At 51.3% G+C, this 20,672-nt stretch overlaps 8 protein-coding genes across 8 annotated transcripts; 3 read left to right on the plus strand and 5 right to left on the minus strand.

Annotated features, from left to right (window-relative positions):
• Positions 1–3,221: 3,221 nt before the first annotated feature.
• Positions 3,222–4,661, minus strand: HETIRDRAFT_328157 (uncharacterized protein; the record flags this gene model as incomplete). Its single annotated transcript, XM_009552996.1, has 1 exon — positions 3,222–4,661. One exon carries the CDS (start codon positions 4,659–4,661, stop codon positions 3,222–3,224), a length of 1,440 nt encoding a protein of 479 aa, XP_009551291.1.
• A 3,980-nt stretch (positions 4,662–8,641) lies between these two features.
• HETIRDRAFT_328773 (uncharacterized protein) lies at positions 8,642–9,865 on the minus strand (the record flags this gene model as incomplete). Its single annotated transcript, XM_009552997.1, has 1 exon — positions 8,642–9,865. The coding sequence occupies one exon, from the start codon at positions 9,863–9,865 to the stop codon at positions 8,642–8,644; it is 1,224 nt and encodes a 407-aa protein (XP_009551292.1).
• Positions 9,866–11,756: 1,891 nt separating this feature from the next.
• Positions 11,757–13,093, plus strand: HETIRDRAFT_421852 (uncharacterized protein; the record flags this gene model as incomplete). The annotated part of the gene is made up of 7 exons (XM_009552998.1): positions 11,757–11,759; positions 11,812–11,859; positions 11,933–12,054; positions 12,121–12,281; positions 12,331–12,420; positions 12,475–12,788; positions 12,842–13,093. The coding sequence occupies 7 exons, from the start codon at positions 11,757–11,759 to the stop codon at positions 13,091–13,093; spliced, it is 990 nt and encodes a 329-aa protein (XP_009551293.1).
• A 103-nt stretch (positions 13,094–13,196) lies between these two features.
• Positions 13,197–13,364, plus strand: HETIRDRAFT_174450 (uncharacterized protein; the record flags this gene model as incomplete). The annotated part of the gene is made up of 1 exon (XM_009552999.1): positions 13,197–13,364. One exon carries the CDS (start codon positions 13,197–13,199, stop codon positions 13,362–13,364), a length of 168 nt encoding a protein of 55 aa, XP_009551294.1.
• A 194-nt stretch (positions 13,365–13,558) lies between these two features.
• HETIRDRAFT_411809 (uncharacterized protein) lies at positions 13,559–14,676 on the minus strand. The gene is made up of 5 exons (XM_009553000.1): positions 14,584–14,676; positions 14,206–14,477; positions 14,019–14,104; positions 13,866–13,961; positions 13,559–13,803 (listed from the first exon to the last, which is right to left on the minus strand). Exons 2-5 carry the CDS (start codon positions 14,308–14,310, stop codon positions 13,638–13,640), a joined length of 453 nt encoding a protein of 150 aa, XP_009551295.1. The 5' UTR covers positions 14,311–14,477; positions 14,584–14,676; the 3' UTR covers positions 13,559–13,637.
• On the minus strand, positions 14,432–14,741 carry HETIRDRAFT_327948 (uncharacterized protein; the record flags this gene model as incomplete). Its single annotated transcript, XM_009553001.1, has 2 exons — positions 14,432–14,477; positions 14,584–14,741. 2 exons carry the CDS (start codon positions 14,739–14,741, stop codon positions 14,432–14,434), a joined length of 204 nt encoding a protein of 67 aa, XP_009551296.1.
• Positions 14,742–14,911: 170 nt separating this feature from the next.
• On the minus strand, positions 14,912–17,827 carry HETIRDRAFT_148032 (carbohydrate esterase family 4 protein). The gene is made up of 11 exons (XM_009553002.1): positions 17,544–17,827; positions 17,222–17,446; positions 16,533–16,778; positions 16,425–16,445; positions 16,321–16,367; positions 16,223–16,270; positions 16,144–16,164; positions 15,910–16,071; positions 15,758–15,847; positions 15,616–15,697; positions 14,912–15,534 (listed from the first exon to the last, which is right to left on the minus strand). The coding sequence occupies exons 1-11, from the start codon at positions 17,671–17,673 to the stop codon at positions 15,314–15,316; spliced, it is 1,293 nt and encodes a 430-aa protein (XP_009551297.1). The 5' UTR covers positions 17,674–17,827; the 3' UTR covers positions 14,912–15,313.
• Positions 17,828–18,193: 366 nt separating this feature from the next.
• Positions 18,194–20,511, plus strand: HETIRDRAFT_118726 (uncharacterized protein; the record flags this gene model as incomplete). Its single annotated transcript, XM_009553003.1, has 9 exons — positions 18,194–18,230; positions 18,312–18,354; positions 18,476–18,689; positions 18,722–18,970; positions 19,498–19,572; positions 19,630–19,713; positions 19,896–19,945; positions 19,982–20,064; positions 20,345–20,511. 9 exons carry the CDS (start codon positions 18,194–18,196, stop codon positions 20,509–20,511), a joined length of 1,002 nt encoding a protein of 333 aa, XP_009551298.1.
• Between the last annotated feature and the right edge of the window lie 161 nt (positions 20,512–20,672).

The following is a 20,672-nucleotide window of genomic DNA, read 5'->3' on the forward strand; positions in this document are numbered from 1 at the left end:
TACGCCTCAACCTGTGAGGCCGCGTGATATTTGTGATGATCGTATCGGTATAGACCGCCGTGTAGGCCCGATAGAACGTGATCATAACAATACCCCCTTTCTACGTCCTATTCGCCTGGTAGGACCACGCCTTGCGTGTCATCGCCGCTCCATATACGATTTGCTTTCTTGATCCAACGATGGTCGCCGGATGCGACTTCCGGGACATGACTTCGTTTTCTGGGAGGAAGACCGACTTACGTCGTTTGATCCTCTAGGAGTTTTCCATCTCCGTTGAGCTGTTTGTTTGTCGAGGCACGAGGGTACCAAACCTCCGCTCTGTAGGGTGTTCTTCCTTCACCCCTCGGTTGTTGTGATCTTTCCTGGGTTCTCAAGCCAGGATGTCAGTCCGGTCGGTCTCCGGACAGGTGTCAAGAAAGGCGTATGAATGCGAGTGGTGTGTGGATGAATAGAAACTCTAGCATGTGGGTTCCGATTCGTGTCATCAGGTTCTTCTTCTTCCTTCTCCGAGGGCCAAACCTCAGTGTTTCCAGGATAGTCGTCTATCCTCATGATTTGTTGTTCCTCTTGACGACAGTGGATGGCGCCCATGGACAAGTAGGTTGATCGCTTTACGAAGGCTTAGGCCTACTTCTCCAGGCTACCAGTCATGATGCCCCAAGCAGTATCGCTCCCATACGGTGAGCTCATCTCCGGTGAGGTTGCAGCCAAATCCCAAGCAGTATTGTCCCCATACGGTGGACTCATCTCCGGTGAGGCAGTTTACGGCGTCCAGAGTTTGTTTTTCACAAACGTGGGCCTATGGTGGGGGATACCACGTGTAGTGTTGGGTTCGAGGCAAGGATGTGAAGAGAATTAGACTTGAAGGGTGCAGCGAGGAATAAGGAGGAGTCTGACTCCTTTCCCAAGTCTGCCCGTTCACTTGCACGAATGGACATCTAGACCACAGCTGATATATTTGTCGGGTTGCGAGATATATCCACGACTGGCAGTTTAAAACGTCATGCGGGACGGTCCGTAGTTTATCGTCGTTTCGGACGATCCGTAGTTTAACGTCTTTGCGGACGTGCTTCATCATCAACATGGAATATCTGTGGGGAAAGATGTTTCTGCACGCCGGAATTTCCATCGGTGATGTGCATAGGGCCATGGACCAGACTTTACCCGCTCCAGATTCCACTGAGGCATGATGGACGGTTTATACTTTATCAAACCGGATAACTTGTAACGCCTCATGGTTATGAGACCGCTCAGTTTAACGCCGTGAGGTAGGCGGACCTGCAGTTTAACGCCGTGCATTAGGCGGCTTGCAGTTTAACGCCGTGCGATAGGCGGGCTATCGTCTGACTATGTCCCTCGAGTCACGATAGGCTTTTTCCTCCGAGGATGAGGGTAGTTTAATGTCATTTCGGACATTATCAGCGTCGTTCTCGTCAAGGACGACGTTGATGATGATCCCTGTGCAAAAAGGGACGAGTAGTTTAACGTCGTTGCGGACGATTCAGCACCAGAGTGATGAATCACAACTCCTGTACGGTAAGGAGCACGTAGTTTAATGTCATTGCGGACCGATTGACACCATGGCGGTCAATCCACAACTCCTATTCGGTAAGGAGCAAATAGTTTTCCGTCGTCGCGGACGCATTGGCGGCCAGGGGATTGGACGTCAATGACAACCCCTAGGTTCAGGGGCACCTAGTTTAACGTCGTCGCGGACGCGCGGTATCTTGTCAAGATCGCCACGCACGATCCCTAGAACGAAGGGACAGTAGTTTTTCATCGTTTCGGATGCCCGTAGTTTACCGTCGTTGCGGACGTCGATGCCATTGGCCTCGAAACAATCCCTATGTGGAAAGGGACAATAGTTTAGCGTCATTGCGGACGTTGTTTCGCCACAAATATTGTGGAAAAACAATGCTTAGTTTAACGTCATCCCGGACGCTTCGTAGTTTATCGTCGTTGCGGACGATCGTGGCGGAATAGACTTTGGATGAGTGGCCCGCTCTTTGTCGTTCTTCCGCTATGTGGGCCAGACGAGAGTCGCGTGATCTAGTCCCTTCCTACTAGATCTTTGACTCGAGGCACGTGTCCTAGTTGCCTCCTGACTAGGTCTTGGAGCGGAATTTCTTGTACTTCGACTCCAGGACTAGACTGAGCGCTCCATGAAGAGATGCTTGCTCTTCCATGTCCCCAGACCCCTCGCTTGGATTTGAACCAAGACGACCCGATATTCTTTTACCGAAAAGCGAGTGAATATCGGAAGCGCTTCGACCTTTTATAGGCAGGGTTCTGTGACGCGAGTCCTTCCGCGCTTCGCCAGAATGCAACCACGCTCCTTTGGTCAATGGTAGTTTAACGTCATCTCGGACGGGGATAGTTTTCCGTCGTTTCGGACGAAGACTAGTTTAACGTCATTGCGGACCCTAGTAGTTTATAGTCATTGCGGACCAAGCCTTTGGTAGTTTTACATCGTTCCGGATGTGATTTTGTGGCCTCGCATCATTAGGAAGACTTGTGAGGTAGAGGCGGCCCGCTCTCTACATCATCTCATGCGCCAGCTGTAGGATCCCCTAATGCGGAAACGATCCTGTAAAACGGGAGATCCAAAGTGGGACGTCCCAAAACACCAGTCAGACCTTGACTGTGAGGGTTCACGATACGAGTTATGCATCATAATTTCTTGACTCGGACTTGCAACCGGTTATGTATGGGCACTTCGCTGTACCAAGGCGAAGGGCCTGCTTGTCGACACCTACGAGTAGAGTATATGTCATGTAGAGGGTTCCCTAATGCGGAAAAAACCCTGTAAAACTGAGGATCCAAATGGGACGCTCGATGCATCTGTCAGATTAACTCCTTGACAGCGAGGATGTGAAAGGATTCCGCCGTAGGTCGTACGTGGAATTATGCCCGCTGTTGTCCTTGATTCGTACCATCATTTGAACCTAGGACTAAATGGTCAGGTACTTCCCCTGCCTTCTTATCTTTTCACAGTTTTAAGACATGCAGGTCCGATAGTTTAGACGTCATTCCGGACGCGCGGTAGTTTAACGTCTCTTTCGGACGAGGTCGTACAGTTTAACGTCTTGAGGGACGATCCTAGTTTTACGTCGTTGCGGACGATTGTAGTTTTACATCGTTTCGGATGTAATTTGTCAGGGGAAGGAGTTCCTCAACTTCCTTACCCCCTTTCTTCTCCCTAAGCCCTGTTATTAGTCCGTTTAATAATCAAAAGGTCCTTGATAATCCCCGCCCCCTTCGTCAGGTCGGTAGTAGGGGTCAGCGTCGTCGTAATTTCCTGGATCGTCTAGAGCATCCCATGCATCGAGCTCGGATCTAGTCCAAGAGCTATTTCTTCGAGCCTCCGAATCAGCGCGGCGAGTTCTGCGGCTACTTCGGTTATCCTCTCTTTCGTTCGTACGAAATCGAGCACTAGGAGGAGGCGATCCAGGCCGGTGTCGAATACTCCGGCCAGGAGTTGTTCCATGTCCGAGGGTTGCCTGGTTTCCCCGACTCCGCCTTCCCTCATTTCTTCGATAGACGGGCGGTTCCTCCTCGTCGGTATTTCCTTGGGATAAGGGAAAACCTCGTATCCGGTGAGAGGGGGGAGTCGCGGTATGGCTATGCGCTGTAGGAACCTCTCGTTGTCTCGGTGGAGGGCGCTCCACGACCGTACGCGGAACCCTTCTTGGATTTGATACAGGCGTGGGATGTTCTCCGGGACGTGGTACGTTCCATGTGACAACTCGGAAAGGGTCGGTTCTGCTTGGTTGGACGTTTCCCAGTTCTCCTCCGAAGAGGAGAGCTGGAAGGAGCTCTCGGTTGACGTATTGGGAGAACTCGTCAGGGTGGATGAGGAGGGCTCGGGGTCGCCCATCATTATGGGCGTACCAGGAGGCTGTGTCCGGGTCGGTTTGGAGGGCAAGCGCCCTGATCTGGAGACTGGCACTAGCCAGTCGTCGAGGTACGTCGCTATGTTCATTCCCGGGTTGTCCTGCCGAGAAGTTAGCGAGTCTTTGGAGGGCCATGGCTGTGGCCATTTGTATTACCGCGGAGATGGTGTTCCGCTGGAGGAGCGCGTCCGCGTGTCGCTCCAGTTCTCCGGTGTGAGGATCTGTACGAGGGGTAGGTCCTCCCATGGAGCTGGGAATCGGTCCACTAGTTGGTACTGGCGGAGGTGCAGTTTCTGATAGAACTGGTATTGGTTCAGCTTCTCCATGGCCCGGGAGTTGAGCTGCCGTTCTTGCTCGAAATCCCGAGGGACCTGCAACTCCACTAGGACTCGTGCCTTCACTAGGAGGTGGAACTCCCACTGGTAATGGGCCAAGGCTCGACTGGTTTCGGTCATCAGAACTTTCATGCCGTGGTGCACCTCGTGAGGCCCTCTCCGGTGAGGGTCTTCGGGTTCTTTCCCTTTCCTTGAACTTGGCATAGTCTTCGGCGTCGTCGTCGGAGAAGTTGTTGAGATGAGGGGTGAGGAGGACGCCGGTAGATCCTGGTTGTTGAGGACTTGTTCCTCTATCAATTCGTCCAGCATCTGGTCGGTGAGGACTTGTTCCTCTTTCCACTCGTTCGACATCTGGATTGGCGACCATAAGGACGACATCGGGGGAGGAGTTTCTGGATGGAGACGAAGCATCGTGGTCGTCGTGGAGGAGCATTCGAATGGGGGGAAGTGTTCGAGAGGGAAAGAAGGTGAGAAGATGTTTGTTGGAGTCCTCTTGTCGCTCCTTTTATAACCTCTGTTTCTCCTCTCAGGCTGTTCCCGGACGGGGTTTGTCGGGATATTGGTCATGGAAATCTTTCATGGCTTCTTCCGCCGTTCCCTTTAGGAGAGCGTAGGGCTCCCAGGTGTTGTCTGCTTCGGGATATCCCATCCATTTGACTAAGTATTTGGTTCCCCGTCCTTGTCGTTTTGAATCCACGATCATTTCTACTTCGTAATGTTCTTCATCATTCAATACCTCCGGTATTGGTCGCGCGAAGTTTTCTCCGTGGGCTTCGGTTTCTTTATATTTAGTGAGCACGGCGGCGTGGAACACCGGGTGGATTTTCCAATGCGGAGGAATTTGGAGCTTGTACGCCAGGGTTCCTACTTTTCCCAGTATCTTGAAGGGGCCATATCGCCTAGGGGCGAGCTTGAACTTAGGATGGGTTGTCCGAATATGGGTTCCTTCTAACCATACTTGGTCTCCTTCCTCCCATTGGGGAAGTTTCCTGTGAAGATCCCGGTCTTTGGCGTAATTGCTGGCTATTTGTAAGCTGGCAGCGGCTTCTTCCTGAACTTCTGTGATCGTCCTAATGCGTTCAGCTACCGCAGGTACCTTTGTCTCCAGCGCCGTGTCAGCTGAATAGGGGGGATTGAAACCGTATAGCACTTCGAAAGGGGATTTCCCGGTGGCCGAGTGTTTTCGTGTGTTGTGTGAGAATTCGGCGAACGGCAAAAGGTCTACCCAATTGTCCTGATGGTAGTTGCAGAACGTTCTCAGGAATTGCTCGATCTCCTGGTTTACCCGTTCCGTTTCTCCATCTGTTTGGGGATGATACGCCGTGCTGAGAGCGGCGGTGATTCCTAGCCGTTTCCAGAGTTTTCGGGTGAATTTGGCCGCAAATTGAGGGCCCCGATCGGACACTATTTTGGTCGGCAGTCCATGTCGATTAAAAACGTTATTTTGGAAAAGCACGGTTGTTTCTTCTGCCGTGATCGTTTTCTTGCATGGGGTGATGACTATGCCTTTTGACAGACCTTGATCCACTACCACGTTAATTGAGTCGAAACCTTTGCTTTCGGGTAGGTCCGTGACGAAATCTGTCGAGATGAATCGCCAAGGAACGTTGGTGGTTTCCAGAGGGTGGATCGGTGGGTGTGTCTTGTGTGTCAAGTTCTTCGTAGACTGGCATATGGCACATCCATCCACATATTCGTGGACGAATTTAGTCATGTTTTGCCACCAGTAGTGTCGTTGTACCATTTCCAATGTTTTTGCTCTACCCAGGTGTCCTACCGCGGGTGCGTCGTGATGTGTTTTGACGATGAGTCTTCGGATGACGTCGTCTTTGGGGACGCATATGTGGCCGTTGCGTCTGGTGATTCCGTCTTCATGTGTCCAATGTCCCAATAATCCTCTCATCCCTTGTGGTCCTACTCGTAAGAGCTTTGCGAGGGCTACCCTTGTTAAGGCATCATGTTCCGATTTCGAGTGTCGGATGAGGGAAATGAGGTTTGAGGAGGCGATTTCCGTGGACTTTATATGCCGTGTCGGGGACGGTTCTACCAATGTTTCGTCGGATTTGTTGAAAAGCTTGGCCGGGAGTAAAATTTGAGATTTGTTGTCAGATTCTACCCCCTCACTTAGGTCTGGACGCCTGGACAGAGCATCGGAGTGATTTGTTGATCCTGCTTTATAGCTGAGTGTAAAGTCGAATCTGCTCAAATAAAGGCTCCAACGGGCGTGTCGCCGTGATAGGTCTCGCGCCGTTTGGAAATGTTCCAGGTTTTTGTGATCTGTCCAAATCTCGAAGGGATGTCGTGCTCCTTCGAGGTAGTGATTCCAGTGTTCCAACGCTTTTATTATAGCCAAGAGTTCCCGGTCGTGAACATCGTAATTCCGCTCTGCTGGTGAAAACGATCCAGAAAGGAAAGCGACTGGGTGCCAGTCGCCATCTTTTCCTTCTTGTAGAAGGGTAGCTCCATAGGCGATTAGTGATGCGTCCGTTACTAATCGGTATGGATGCATGGGATCTGGATAGTTCAAGACGGGTTTACTGATAAAAGCTTTCTTTAATCGTTCGAAAGCTTCTTGGCATTTTGCAGTCCAGTTCCATTTCTCGTCCTTTTTGGTAAGGTCGTGTAGGGGGCGCGCGATGAGTGAGAATTTGTCGATGAAGCGCCTGTAAAAATTCCCTAGGCCCAAGAAGGAGCGAATGTCGCGGACTGTGCGTGGGATTGGCCAATCTTTTATTGCGTCCACCTTTGAGTCCTCCATGGCGACATGGTCTTTTGAAATTGTATATCCCAGATATTGGAGCTTTTCCTTGTAAAACTCACATTTTTCGGGTTTCAAATATAGATCGTTGTCGCGTAGGATTTGGAAAACTTGGTTTAGGATTTTAACATGTTCCGCCATGGTTTTGGAGAAGACGAGGATGTCGTCCATATATACGGTTATCTTCCGGGCTGTGATGAGCTCCCTGAAGATCATGTTCATCATAGCTTGGAAGGTGGCTGGCGAGTTGGTTAGGCCGAAGAACATCACCGTAGGCTCGTAAGAACCTAACGGGGTAATGAAGCTCGCCTTCCACTCATCTCCTTCTTTGATGCGTATATTGTTGTATCCCCATCGCACGTCCAATTTGCTAAAAATGATGGCCCCTTTTATCACATCCAGTAGTTCCTGAATTAGTGGAAGGGGGCACACATTCGGGATGGTGTGCGAATTTAAGTGGCGATAGTCCTGTACCGGGCGTAGTTTTCCATCCTTTTTTCCTATAAAGAAAAATGGGGCTGCTGTTTGCGAGGTGGATCGACGGATGGTTCCTCTCTCCAGATGTTCCTTGATGAATTTTCCTAATTCGTCGTGTTTCTCTGGGCTCAGGGCGTAGATTTTGGGCACTTGAGGTTTGAAGGTTGGTTTCAAGTCGATGGCATGGTCCCAGTAAGTGTGTTCTGGGAGTCGCTGCGACTTTCGTTCGCTAAAGATGTCCAAAAATTCGTGATGCGCCTTGGGAACTCTTTCCTTTAGATTGGTGACAATAATTTCGTCTTCCAGGTCTTGGTCGAAACTGGCAAATCCTGACGGTTCGGGGGCCAGTTTCCGAATAACTGGGTCCCGGGTGGCCTGTTTTCCTGAGGGTTTGTCTGGGAGATCAGGTTCTCCCCCGTTTGGTGAAAGAGATGGCTTGTCTTGAGCCTTTCGTTTCTCTTCTGCGTATTTCCTTATGTCCTTTAGGAGCCATTTCCTTTTGAGGTATGCTCGTAGTCGGACGCCAAACGTTCCGCTGTGATCGCGGAGTCCTACATCTTCCGATAGTCTTCGGAGGTGTTCGAGGCGCTGTTTTTCGCGCTCATTGATGCGTGGTTTGTGCCGTGGCTCCACGTCTGATAACTGCCTGCTGTATGGCGGTTCTTCCCTTGCCCTAGTGAACCCATATGGTTGCTGGCATTTCTGGGGGCACCGATCAAAGTGCACTTCACGTCGCCTCCATTCGATGGAGGGATCGTGGTATTTCAACCAATCTGTTCCCAGGATAAGGTCGTCTTTCCCTAGATTGGAGATAAACATCTGGACGCGCTCGGTATGCGTTCGTCCACTGATGTCCCGAATGGTGAGGTTCACATCCAAGGCGGATCGGATGAGACCTGCTTTGTTAATGGTGTCATCGACGTTCCGGACGCGGATGGGGTTGTTGAGTGTATAGGTGGGGAAACGATGTCTCTTGACCCAAGTTTCGTTTACTATAACCCCTTCGCAGGCCGAGTCGATGGTTGCCTTTGCTCCAGCGTTTTGACTCCTATTTGATACTTTCACGTTCAGGCGTATGGGGGTGATGATACGGTCGTTCATTGCTCCGATACGAATACAAGTGCGGGCATCAAACTCGGGTTGTCCTTGACCTCTCTCCTTCGCTGGTGAGGGAGAGGTCAGGAAAAACGCTCCGCGTGTCCCAAGATTACTTCTCTTGCTTCATCTTCCCCTAATTCTCCGAGTACTGCTCCGATTCGAGCAGAATGACTGACGCTTCCGTCTCCCCGTCGTCCGTTAGGTAACATAGCGCGTTGCCCATGGTTCGTTTGGGGTCGTCCGGATGGGGTAGAGTGAGGACGTTCCATCGAAGGACCAGGTTGTGGTACCCGCTGGTCGTTGCGAGGGACGTCCTCTGTCTCCATTCCTCGATATATTCCCGCTTGGTTTCCCATAGCGGGTGCGTCGTCTTCTCCCTCCAAATCAACCGCGCGGTTTCCTCTCCCTGTCGTACCCAGGCGTCTTTTCGAGTTTCCTCGAACTGGGCGAACGCCTCTGCGTGGTGACCAACAGTTAGCGCTAGAGTGCCCTGGCTTTCCGCAGTTGGGACAGGAGGTGGTTCGCTTGCCGTCAAATTTTCTCTTTTGACTTTCGGCGTTACGCTTTCTGGTAGCGTCAATATCCATGTCAACCACCTGGTTGTTCATTCTGCGAGGGGCGTTTGTGGAATTGTAGCGGGGAGAGATTTGGTTATGAAAACGATTCAGATAATCGCTTCGAAAGGAGGTGGAGTTGGCGAGGATGGCTTTTTGAGCTGTTCTGGCTCGAAGTCGTCCATCTATTTCGCAGGCTGTATTGATCCAGTCCTGAATCGTATCCTTTGGTTGAACTTCCTTGTCGTATATTTTGTCCATGACGCGCGGGTCTAACCCGCATTGGAAGTAAGGGACTTGCTCTTTATCGGAGATGTCGGCGTCGGCGGCGATGAGAATGAATTGGTTGGAGTATTCATCAACCGTCATTCGTCCTTGGGAGGAGGCCATAAGTGCGCTTCGTGCTTTGTCGGTCTTGCCCGTCTCCCTGAACTGTAATTTGAACTTGGCTAAAAAGTCCTTCCAGGTGCCTAGATCGGTAGGTGGATCCGCTCCTACTGATTTGAGGAGGAAGTTCTCTGCCCAAGCTCCCGCCGTGCCGTATCTCATGCATGAGAGCACAAGGGATATTTTGTCTTGATCGGTCTTGTACCGATCGGATTCTGCTGCGAAAAGAAGGAGGCATTGGAGCATGAATTTCTGGGATTCAATGCGGTCGCCTGTGTAATTGTCTGGGAGTTTGACTTTTCCTCTTCCGGGTTGTACTGTTGCGGAAGGGGTGTTTGTAGAAGTCGAAGCTTGTCCCGACATTTTGGCGAGTGGTTCGTTTCGGGTGTTGATCGGTGTTTGGTCTGGTGAGTCGGAGTCTGATTCCGAGGTTGTTTCCTCTTGCTCCGAGTCTTCGGGGATTACCGGCGCCGGTTCCCTGTATGGTGGGGCTAGTTCCCACTGAGCTTCTATTTCGTTCCAAATATCCTCTTCTTCTGTTCCGTCTTCAAGTGTGAAGTAATAACGCCCGTTTCGGTATGAGCAGTTATCGTAATTCGGAGGGGCAGTTCTGTTATTGTCTTCGTAGACCCAGAAATCCCCTTCGCGCCGGATAGGGCGATTGTTGTGACGGAGTTGGTTATTGATACGTCTAGTGCCGGGTGGGTATTCCTGGCCTAGGTCTTGCTCCAGAGTGTGTGCAGTAACGCTTTCTCAATGGGGGTCTATATCCCCACTGAGCAAGGTTATGAGAGAGGGTGTGGCAGCAAGCTGGTGCGAGCAAGGTAGGGGCAGAAGAGTCTATTCTAGTGTTACGACTGCTCGTCGGTAACCCCAAGAGTAGGAGGTTCTTCCCTAGGTCACTCGTGGAGGATGTGTGGAACGGTGGTCTCGACTGTACGTGTAGCACAGGAGCCAGAAGTGTATTGCGATGTAGCAATGAGAGTAGACAGTATGAAGACTGCCTAAGAACGAAGGAGTACTGTAGGAAGACAGTACTGAACGAAGATCCCTGTATGTGAAGATACAGGGGAACGAAGTACTGTGGTAGGAAGACCACAGTGAACGAAGAGAATAGACTGAAGATCCTCAGCCTATTCTATGGGCCTTTTATACTACTTCAGGAAGTAGGGCGTGAGAATACCGAATATGTATCTGTAGGTATTCTCTAAGTCGTCTCTCTCAATAACGACTACTCTTGTGCTTCTCCGTTGGTCTCCTTCCGGCCAGGAGAGACTAGGAGGTTCATGCCCTGCGTGTGAGTAATTTATAAGGCGGCGTTCCATGCCCGCTAATACAATAGGCCCGTGATACTCGACCAACGATAAGGTGATCCGTTGGGAGTGGATGACCAAGGTTAATATCTGTACCTTGGTGTACGCCTCAACCTGTGAGGCCGCGTGATATTTGTGATGATCGTATCGGTATAGACCGCCGTGTAGGCCCGATAGAACGTGATCATAACACCCATAACCTGTTGGAATATGGGCTAGAAGTATTACTCAGCGTCTGTGTAGATCACTGTATATTTAATTGGTAAGTACCTAGAAGTATTACTACGTGATAGAAGCATAAGTAAAAGTGACATCTATGTCTTAAGAAGAAGCGGGCTCACCTCAGCGTCTGTGTAGATCACTGAGGGAAGCCCGACACTGAAGGCGTCAGTAACTACAAGTGCAGTGGCTGAGAGCTGTATAGTACTTCGGCAATCTCCGAGCTCATCAAGTAAGTACGCAATAAGTAAATCATAAGAAAGAGATGACGAAGGCAATTTGCCTCAGTCCAACAATTAGACAGCTTCAGATGCTATTAACACTTTTAGATACTTTTAGACACTATTAGATATAATCCAGAGCTAATACAAGGGGATGGTTTCCCAGATGCCTGTCATTCATGTCAATCTAATTCTGCTGCATTTGGACAACTCACTCAGCATTGAACTAGCACACACTGGCTAGTTCTCAACACCACACTCCTAGAATGACTGAGCTTGTAGATGTACCATCCACTTATCTACAAGTCCACTGTCTACAGGTCTAATAGACAACCTCAGCGGTTAGCCGTTCCCGGGCCAGTTGAGATAAAGCACGACTGGTCACAACTGTGACTCTGCATCGTCACAAAGTCACGTAGCAATGGACACGTCTACACCGTTTGGATTTAGACTGCAATCTAGCTCCCTGCACTGCAGAGAACGAACAGAAATTTATCCGCCATGGTGCGCTATTGTGTCGTGAATACGACAGTGCTACTTTTCTGACGTGCTATAGCCGCCTGCGGACCCATTACCGATCGAAACGGCTCATGAGGACATGATCGTAGGTCTTTCTTGAATTACTGTAAGCGCAACGGTTCTGGCAGTCTGACAATATGTTCTTCGCCCGAGAATAGCATGATGCTCAGCTGGATTACTACGGCAAGCGTCTGGCAACATGCTCCTCGGACCGAACAGTGAAGGTGTTCGACATCGTGGACGGAGAGCAGCAGCGGGGTACTGGACAGACTCTCAAAGGGTATGAATCTATCTGTCGCCCTGTCGTATTTGTTCTCGCTCACACAATGTTGCCCTTTGGTTGCAGACATACTGGTCCAGTATGGCAGGTCGCATGGGCACATCCTAAGTATGGGCACATCCTGGCGTCATGCTCGTACGATGGAAAGGTGCTTATTTGGAAGGAGCAGCAGTCGAACGCGGAGGGATGGGCTAAGATCAAGGAGCACTCATTGCATGCGGCTTCAGGTGCACGCTCTCTCGATCCATGCATTTCGCTCTACTCATGCTGGGATAGTGAACTCGGTTTCATGGGCCCCACACGAGCTCGGCGCCATCCTCGCTTGTGCATCCTCTGATGGAAAGATATCTGTGCTCACTTTTAAAAGTAGCCGCATTCTCACATGATATGTGGAGACAACCACTGACCTGGATATCTTAGACGATGGCCAATGGGGCGCGGACGTTTTCGAGGCACATGCAATTGGCTGCAATGCCGTTTCCTGGGCCCCCGCCACACGCCCTGGCGCGTTGCTTGCTCCCGCGTCTACCGCCCCTGGTCAGCCATCCAGTGCTCCCGTGAAGCGTTTTGTGAGCGCCGGATGCGACAACCTCGTAAAGATTTGGGCGTATAGCGAGGAGACGCAGACTTGGACGGAGGAGGATGTGTTGGAAGGGCACACGGACTGGGTTCGTGATGTTGCATGGGCACCCAATATTGGGCTGCCGAGGAGCTACATCGCCACGGCTTCACAGGTGCGTCTGCCTTCAAATGTGACTATGACGATCTTTGACTAACTCGCTTATAGGATAAAACCGTTCTGATTTGGACCAAAGACACACCTACTTCACATTGGACCAGGACCGCACTAGACCCAACAAGCATTTCGCCCACCGGAGCTCCACCCGCTGCTCCAGGGAAATTCCCGGATGTCGTGTGGCGTGTTTCGTGGAGTCTCGCGGGGAACATCCTTGCCGTCAGTTGCGGCGACGGTAAGGTTACACTTTGGAAAGAGAGCCTGAAAGGTGGCTGGGAGTGTGTTAGTGACATGACTAGCTAGAGGTGTGTTTTGTTATGGAGTTCAATTTTCATCTGTGATACGCTCTTTCTTGAGAGTCCTCAAGAATTCGATCTAAGTACAACATCAGTCGTAAGTAGAGACAATGCCAAGATTCTTCTGCAGGCGATTGCTACCGTTCACCCCAATTTTCATCGGCCGTCTTATGCAGTTTCAAAGATTGTTCGTGGTATCTTCCTCTGAAAATACAAGTGCCCAGTCTCGGCTAATGCATGCGATTTTTTCGTTCCCATTGGATACCAGCTTCCCTTGAATAGCGTGCCCCATCTCCCTCAGTCGAAGGCAGCGGGATCTTCAAGTGCTGGGTCAAAGCAGCCATCCCTGACACGAGCAATTTCACTATTTAAACGTATGTAGTTTACACTAATGCCGCTACGAGTCATTGACACCATAATAAATAGATTAGCTCGAGTAATAAACAGACCGAGACCAAACGAAACAAGAGAAGCGGAGATGAAAGCAAATGTTAGCAAAATGAAACCCCTATGCCACCTCTACAAAAAACATGATGTGCGTTTGCGATGAATCATTTGGCCTTGTTGCGCCGAAGGAGGCTCCGCTTTTTGCGTTCCGTGCCACCGTTCTTGTTGCTGCTCCCGTCGGCGTTCGCGCGGTCCTCGCCGTCGAGGCTTGTCGTGCTCGCAGATGCGGCATGACCAAATTTGGACGCACCCACGACTTTCATGATGCCCCTATCCCATGTATAGCAAGTATCAACAGGAAGTTGACGTCAGTGCGAGGATGGCGCGCGTACCGTTGTGTAGCGTCGATGTAGTCTTCGCGGTCCAACCGCTTGGAAGTGCGCACAGAGACACCCTGGTTAGACACGGTCCAGCCTTTTTCTTGCAACCTGTTCGAGTTTGAGGTGAGAAAAGAAGAAATCGGTGGATGGAGCGATGATACGTACGACGCCTTCGTCGCGTTGACGAACTCGCTGATACGTCGCACAAAGAGTACGATACCAGCTATTGCCCCGAGGAAGAAAGTTATTGTCTGCGCATGAGTTTTTTTTTTTGATGAAAATTGAGTGATAGTGCCGAAGAGACAGGAGTGTAAACGGCCGGGCTCGGTATAGGGAGACTGAGAAAACGCACCAGCACAAGCGAGAACAGGTCAATCCTAGAATATCGGCGGACAGTATGGAGAAACGACGGCCACGGGGATAAACGGGCGAGGGCGAGATATAAGTACGGCTCCATTCAAGAAAGCTTCCTGATTGAGGCGATGGGGATGCATAGATTAAACATACCACTTTGCCATATTCGCTATATGAACTCAAAAGGTGACGTATTGGGTTCTGCTCGTAGCACAGTGATTCTTCTAGGAAAGTTCTGACTGTGTGAAATCTGTTTTTAGCTGTAGCTCCCTATAGGGATACGCAGAGTTCCCGATGAAAGCACAGCCGAACAACGAACAAACCAACATTCAGCCATCAAAACGCGACTCTCACATGACATAGTACTTGCACTCACCGACACTGTTCTCTAAACCAGAAATCTGTTTCTTTCTTGTCGATGCCGCCGCTCGAGAAAATACCAAAAAATCTAGGAGCGGGTAATGCGCTCGTTGCGGGAAGATGAGTGAAAGGAGAAGATGCTGTAACGCGGAGACGCTGCGGCAACAAATACATCGCAGGAATACACAGCCAAGACATACGTCATGATGGTCCGCGGACAATCCGTGCTTACCAATATGAGCACTATCACCGAGCTCATTAAGTCCTTTCGCCCGCCCGCCCAAGCCACTTTGGGAGGTGTAATGCCTTTTTGAGGCTCTTGTGCAGATTCGTCGTCGGACATAAGCAGCGGCCAACATCAACTTTTTGTATAGATATATATGGACACATTACTGGCTACTGTCGAGTCAACCGTTGTATTCGACAGGCAAGAGCATACGAATAGCATACGTGACGACGTCGTAAACCGAGAGGTATATGCAAAGCCGGAGCCAAGAACAAACAGGCTCAGCGTGATGTGTACTCGACAGTCAATATGGGGTGTGGCGGGATGAACAAGTATGTCGTCCGAGAGCACAGATCTCAGAGCGGGCGAAGGTGATAAATAGCTATACTAACTAAAGTACGTCGTGGATTAAGAAAGGAGCGAGTTCGTCAGCCCAGTCTGGTCCAGTCTAGAAGTCCGTCCATGCAGGCGGGGCGCATCAGCAGACGGTCTGTCAGGTGTGGGACAGTAGAGGTAAGTTTCAGAGCACGAGGCTCGCAAGCAGCCCCGCGCCAGCGACGATGGCCCAGTGCGCGCTAAGCAAGGGTGTAGAGGGTAGGGCGGCAGACTTGCTGCCCTGCGCCGAACCGCCAGACGTGTCACTGTGGGACGATGAGGAGCTACTCGAAGCACTGCTGGACGAGCTAGTGGACGAGCTGCCCGTAGATGAGGAGCCATTGGAGGTGGAGGTCCCTGCAATGTCTGTTTATATCGCCGTGTTAGCCAAGCTATTGATGTGATAATAGCTGAAAGCGTTTGAAGGAAGCGGGATAGGAAACTTACACTGTGCGAACGACGGCATGGAGTAGTTACTCTCCACGTAGGGCTGCGTTTTGTTCAGCGCGACACCTACAGGAACGATATGCTGCCGTAGTAAAGAGCTTGATCAACTTTATTGATTACGACGAGCAACGAGCAAACTTACCGCAAACGCGCTCGAGAGCATGGGATAGTATTTCATGGCCTCCGACATCGTGAAGTTATTCAGCTCATGCGTGAGCATGATGCCACCTTGCTGTTGCGACACCGAACTGTCGTCAATAAATTGTTCATACGGTATAGCGAGCAAGAATGTACAGTGTTGAAGGTGCCGCTCGTGGCGTTGTTGATGAACGACTGATAGTCGTTGTCAACGTCCTGGGCAGTGACACCGCCGACGCCGGCCCGCCAATCATTCGAGTCGTACTTCCACAGGATCGTCTGTAGCCCGAGGCCGTTGGCGATCGCCCGGATGCGGTCCTACAATGTCATTCAGGGAATGGTTACACGGTTAGCTTGTGCAATGATGCAAGCAGAACTACAGGCGCTCACATCGACATCACCAAATGGAGGCTGGCATGTGGAGCAACGGTCAGTTTGGGATAAGTGGACAGAGAGAGGGAAGGCGCACCCGCCAGCAGGTTGGCGTAACGCCAGTGACGGCTTTGATTGCTTGCATCTGTGGCGCATATTAGCGGCCGAGTTCCACGATATATCGGTAGAACATACCGTGTACCAAAGTTCTGCGAATGCGTCTGGGCTCGAAAACGAAGTCACTAATTTAAAGAGGCGCGTTAGCATCCATTTTGTCCGGTTTGGAAGATAACACTCACTATATCGATGTGACCATGTGTCTGACCCGCCAACAACCACGCAGACAGATCCCATCACGTCAGAGATTTGCCAAGCCAGCCACGTTCAGATATAACTGATCAACTTACGGACACAGATCTCATGGCCGTCGGTCAACGCACGCTGCGCCTCAAGAGGCCAGTCCATAACGTTGCTCCCGATGAAGTACATCGTCGCCTTTTGGTTCTTGGACTGTAGGTAGTCGTAGAATGCGTTATGCGAGCAGTTAGGGCCGTCGTCGAATCCGTACCCGATCGTCTTGGGCTCCGGGACACTCGACACATCGGGCTGGAGACCGGCAAGCTTGGGCGTCGTGCATTTGGCTGCGGTCCACCCTGTAAAGAGGTAGAGTTCAGGAACGCAATCTAGCAACCAACAAAGATATGTCCATATGCAAAATCATGAGAGAGCGAAACGTGCGGCGCGTCGTGACGGACGTGCTCATGTCGGTCAGAAAGTTTCAAGCGCAACACATAAGAATGGAACAAAATCCATAGAACAGCGCTCAAACTGATCGGCATCTCACAAATCGATACCGCCCACCACGCAAACCGAATCATTCGACCCTTGACAAACCGATCAAACGCCGCGACCCTCGCGACAGCACCTCTAACTTGATAAGGGTGGCGTAGAACAGGGCTCGGCGGCTTCTGGAATCTCCGAATAGATGTTGAACTTCGAACTTCAAGCGCCCTCGACGACGCTCACGAAGCACGATGCCGAAATAGCACGACCGCGCTGGGAAGAAACAAAACCAACGACGAAGAAAGATACTCACAACAGGCGGGGTCGTTGACGGTGTCGTAGGTCACGTTGGAAAAGTCGCCCATGGCGGTGCCGCGAGGTTGGATGTTAGTGGGGACGCTACTGGAAATGCTCGCCCATTTCGCCTGCGCGGCGGTGTCGGTGGGGAGGATGGTCGCGGGCTGCCAGATAGTTGGAAAGTTGTGAATATAATTGGCCGACGGCGCGTAGTAATACGGCGTGCACTCCTGCGTAGGGTCTGTGGGCCACACGATGGTAAGCCATCAATTCTGTCCGCAATGACCGAGGTCGAAAGGGAGATAGCGACAGTGGCGTTGGAGGACGGGGCAACGTACCGGTTATAGAGGCCTCGGCCTTCTCCGTCGTGCGGTCCTGTGCGGACGCAGCGAGGGCAAGGGATACGAGGAGGAGAACATGTGCTTGCGCAGACGCGCGGGTATCTGTAAAGAATGTTTGAAACCGCATTTCGAACGGTTATGTTTTGACTGGTGCGAGTTGCGAACGGAGAACCGAGTCGACGTGGGGCGGAAAATTCAGGAAAAGACGTGTCCGACGAGCAACGCGATGTAGGCGCTGGTCGTCGAGTTGGCGGACGTCGGCGGGGGGAGTGATGGAGAGAGGGAGGAGGGGCGGAGGATGGGCAGCATGGCCGGTGATTTATAGGCTCTGACATTTGCTCCATGATGCCAAAACGCCTGCAGCGGTCCCGTGTGCCGTGCTTACTATGAATAGATCAGCGCCAAAAATAAACCGGGGTAGAACCTTGTCACAGCTCGCCGCACCCATACCGCACGACACATCCTCGCCACTCGTTCTTCCCCTTCACGGCATGGCAATGCTTGATGATGCATCATTGATAGGTGAGCAGTTGATAAAAGTGTTCCAATATCGTCCCCCGAGGCAATGTTTGCCGGTCCCAACGGGGTAGACGAACAGGCGTTGCCTTACTAGCGTGCCGGCGCCTGTCGGAGGACTCGGTCACGTAATGGTTCTGGCCGTGCCGCCGGCCGCTTTTTGCCTCGGTCAGTGGCGCTCAGCGACGAGACGGCTATGATCTGCCTTGATCTACGTTGCCTTGTTCACTGATGATCGATGATCCACAGGAGGCCCATGGGGAGAGAGTAAGAAAGTTTCTCGAGTCTCAGTGTACGTCACCTGGACTTTTACAGGCAGGTCAACGCGCTGGGCGTCGAATTAGGCACGCTGTTTTTTCGATCGGGTCATTGTATTGTAGAGATAGTGTTAAAATACGCTGCAATTGAATAAGGTTTGGAATGCTTGACGCAGGTGCGGAGGAAAGAGGCCTACGTGAGTCCCTCAAAGACGTAGCGACGAGGAAGGACGTCTGGTTACTTACATCTTGCAACTGGATCATGATGTGGAGCTGGTTATTTCCCTCAGCCGATGCCATTCCCGAGTCCGAGTCTCCTAAACTCACCGATCTCCGTCGAGAGGCTACCGACTACTATTCGTCGAAAAAGGTGAGCGCAAAATCACGTTTGCTTTTTCTCAGCGTAAATTCGGCGTAATCAATGCCCTACTTCTACCGTTGCGATTCAATCTCCAAGAGTGCGCAGTCTACTCTGGAGCAGATCCATTCGCGAATCCGACAGTATTGAAGCTGTACGGGGTGGAGCGCTATTTCGGCAAGTCAAGTGAGCGCCGATCAGCAGATCCTTACTGTAAGCTCGAGCTTAGCTACGGACGACTGACAAAATATTATCAACTTGCAACAACAGCCAAGTATCCACTCACTCATGATGTGTGTTATAAGAGAAGATGAATTCTTGCAGGATATTGGGGCTGTGCGGAGAGTCGGCGGTCAAGCATTCACATTGCAGACTACCGAGATGGAAAGGCCTTGAACGAGGGCCAGTCAACAGTCTCCATTTGACGACGACACAGTACTAGCGGAACACATCGTCAAAGTCGAGCAACATGGATCCTGGATTGGTCAGGTGGATAGTAAGCCAGAGTAATCCCCGCAAAGACCGAGATCAGTATACAGCACAAGGCAGTACAACCCATGAGTAGCTTCAGCGCTTTGAGGACGCTTGATACGCTCCGGAATGGCATTGCCATATCTTGAAAGTCTCTTGTCTCTGGGTCGCTCATGTCGTTGCTGAGAGATTCATGATGAAGTTGTTGCTGTTAACAACGTGGGCCTGCTTACTGTATTGCGGAGATTGAAATCCAGATGAGATGTCGGCTATTCATGAATAACCGGGAGAGCATCTGAGGGCATTCACGAACACGATATCTCTTATTCGATGTCCGATGACCCTCTAGGTGCATGTTGCTCAACATGCCTTATCGCTTGCCTCGACGTGTGCACGGGCATCTGTGTTGACTGGACTACTGTCCGTGCGTCACTTACACCCTCATATAGGAGCGAAGCAATACTGAATTCATCGCCTATAGGCCATGAATGCACACAACATCTCTGCTCGTGTCGGTGCTTTTCAGGCCAGTGCGGCTGCGATCGTGGGGCGGATCGGCAAGCAAGTACCCCCCCAGACGCTGATAACGAAACAGCGCCGCTTCTCAAAACTGAGCAACCGGTGGGACGAGCACCGATGACGTCTGCTCGCGGAGGTAGTTCGTGACGATTACCTGGGTGAGCGCGGTACGTCTCGCCATCCACTCCCATGCACTTGTGATACTGAGCTTGCTTTAATGCGGACCAGTATCAGGATCATGTCTCTTTGATTGTAGCCCCATATTGTACGATCTTATTGTAAGCATAGTCTTTTCTCTTCGCGTGGGCACACAGGCATCACAACTCCTCGACCGTCGTACTCGATATTCGAGAGAGTCATGCTACTGGTACGGACCGTTCAATCGCTGCTGCGCTCTGTAAGTAGAACAGGAGACGCCGGAACTCCACTCTGGCGCCTCTGCGTCTCCCATTATTTCATCCACGAAGTGAGAAATGATGCTGACCCTAGAATGAACATGTCATGAACATGTATGGAGTCTTGAGCTGCAGTCGGCTCCTCATCAGGTCATGGCGCTGCCATGTATGAGCGCTCACCAGTCTGACAGTTGCTTACGATCTTTCATAATATTTGGAGTCCAGCAAGGTAAAACTATCCGCTGAAGGTCGAAGCCGGTCAATTTTACATGCACGTTACAGCGGAGTTGGTCCCAGAGGATGATGACAATGGTGAGTACGAGCACGGTGATGGCACCCGAGATGACGCGCTGCTGTTACATCCTGCGGGCGCGTCGCGCGCGGCGGGTGGATTGGGCGGGGTCAGAAGCGACTATCAGGATGCAGGCCTCGCCGCGGACGCGGGATAGGGGTGGGCGCACGTACCGTCAGATCATCTGCTCCAGTGTCCCACTCGTGTGGCCGATACACCGATCAATGAAACGACAACGTCCCAGTGCCACCAACCCAAGAACAAACACGAGTGCAAAGAACGCACCGTGTCCTGCGTGTTCTCGATATGATCGCGCTA

This window comes from Heterobasidion irregulare (assembly GCF_000320585.1).
Source record: "Heterobasidion irregulare TC 32-1 unplaced genomic scaffold scaffold_11, whole genome shotgun sequence".
In the NCBI taxonomy this organism is placed as follows: domain Eukaryota; kingdom Fungi; phylum Basidiomycota; class Agaricomycetes; order Russulales; family Bondarzewiaceae; genus Heterobasidion; species Heterobasidion irregulare.

What these genes read in the sequence shown, in the direction of transcription:
- HETIRDRAFT_411809 (XM_009553000.1), bottom strand. Translation starts at nt 14,310, where the DNA reads ATGGAGCCGTACTTATATCTCGCCCTCGCCCGTTTATCCCCGTGGCCG. An exon ending in ACCTGTTCTCGCTTGTGCTG is followed by an intron (nt 14,105 to 14,205) that starts GTGCGTTTTCTC and finishes ACTCATGCGCAG; the next exon opens with ACAATAACTTTCTTCCTCGG. An exon ending in GTCAACGCGACGAAGGCGTC is followed by an intron (nt 13,962 to 14,018) that starts GTACGTATCATC and finishes AAACTCGAACAG; the next exon opens with GTTGCAAGAAAAAGGCTGGA.
- HETIRDRAFT_148032 (XM_009553002.1), bottom strand. Translation starts at nt 17,673, where the DNA reads ATGCGGTTTCAAACATTCTTTACAGATACCCGCGCGTCTGCGCAAGCA. An exon ending in CGTCAACGACCCCGCCTGTT is followed by an intron (nt 16,779 to 17,221) that starts GTGAGTATCTTT and finishes ACCTCTTTACAG; the next exon opens with GGTGGACCGCAGCCAAATGC. An exon ending in CGGCCATGAGATCTGTGTCC is followed by an intron (nt 16,446 to 16,532) that starts GTAAGTTGATCA and finishes TTGGCGGGTCAG; the next exon opens with ACACATGGTCACATCGATAT.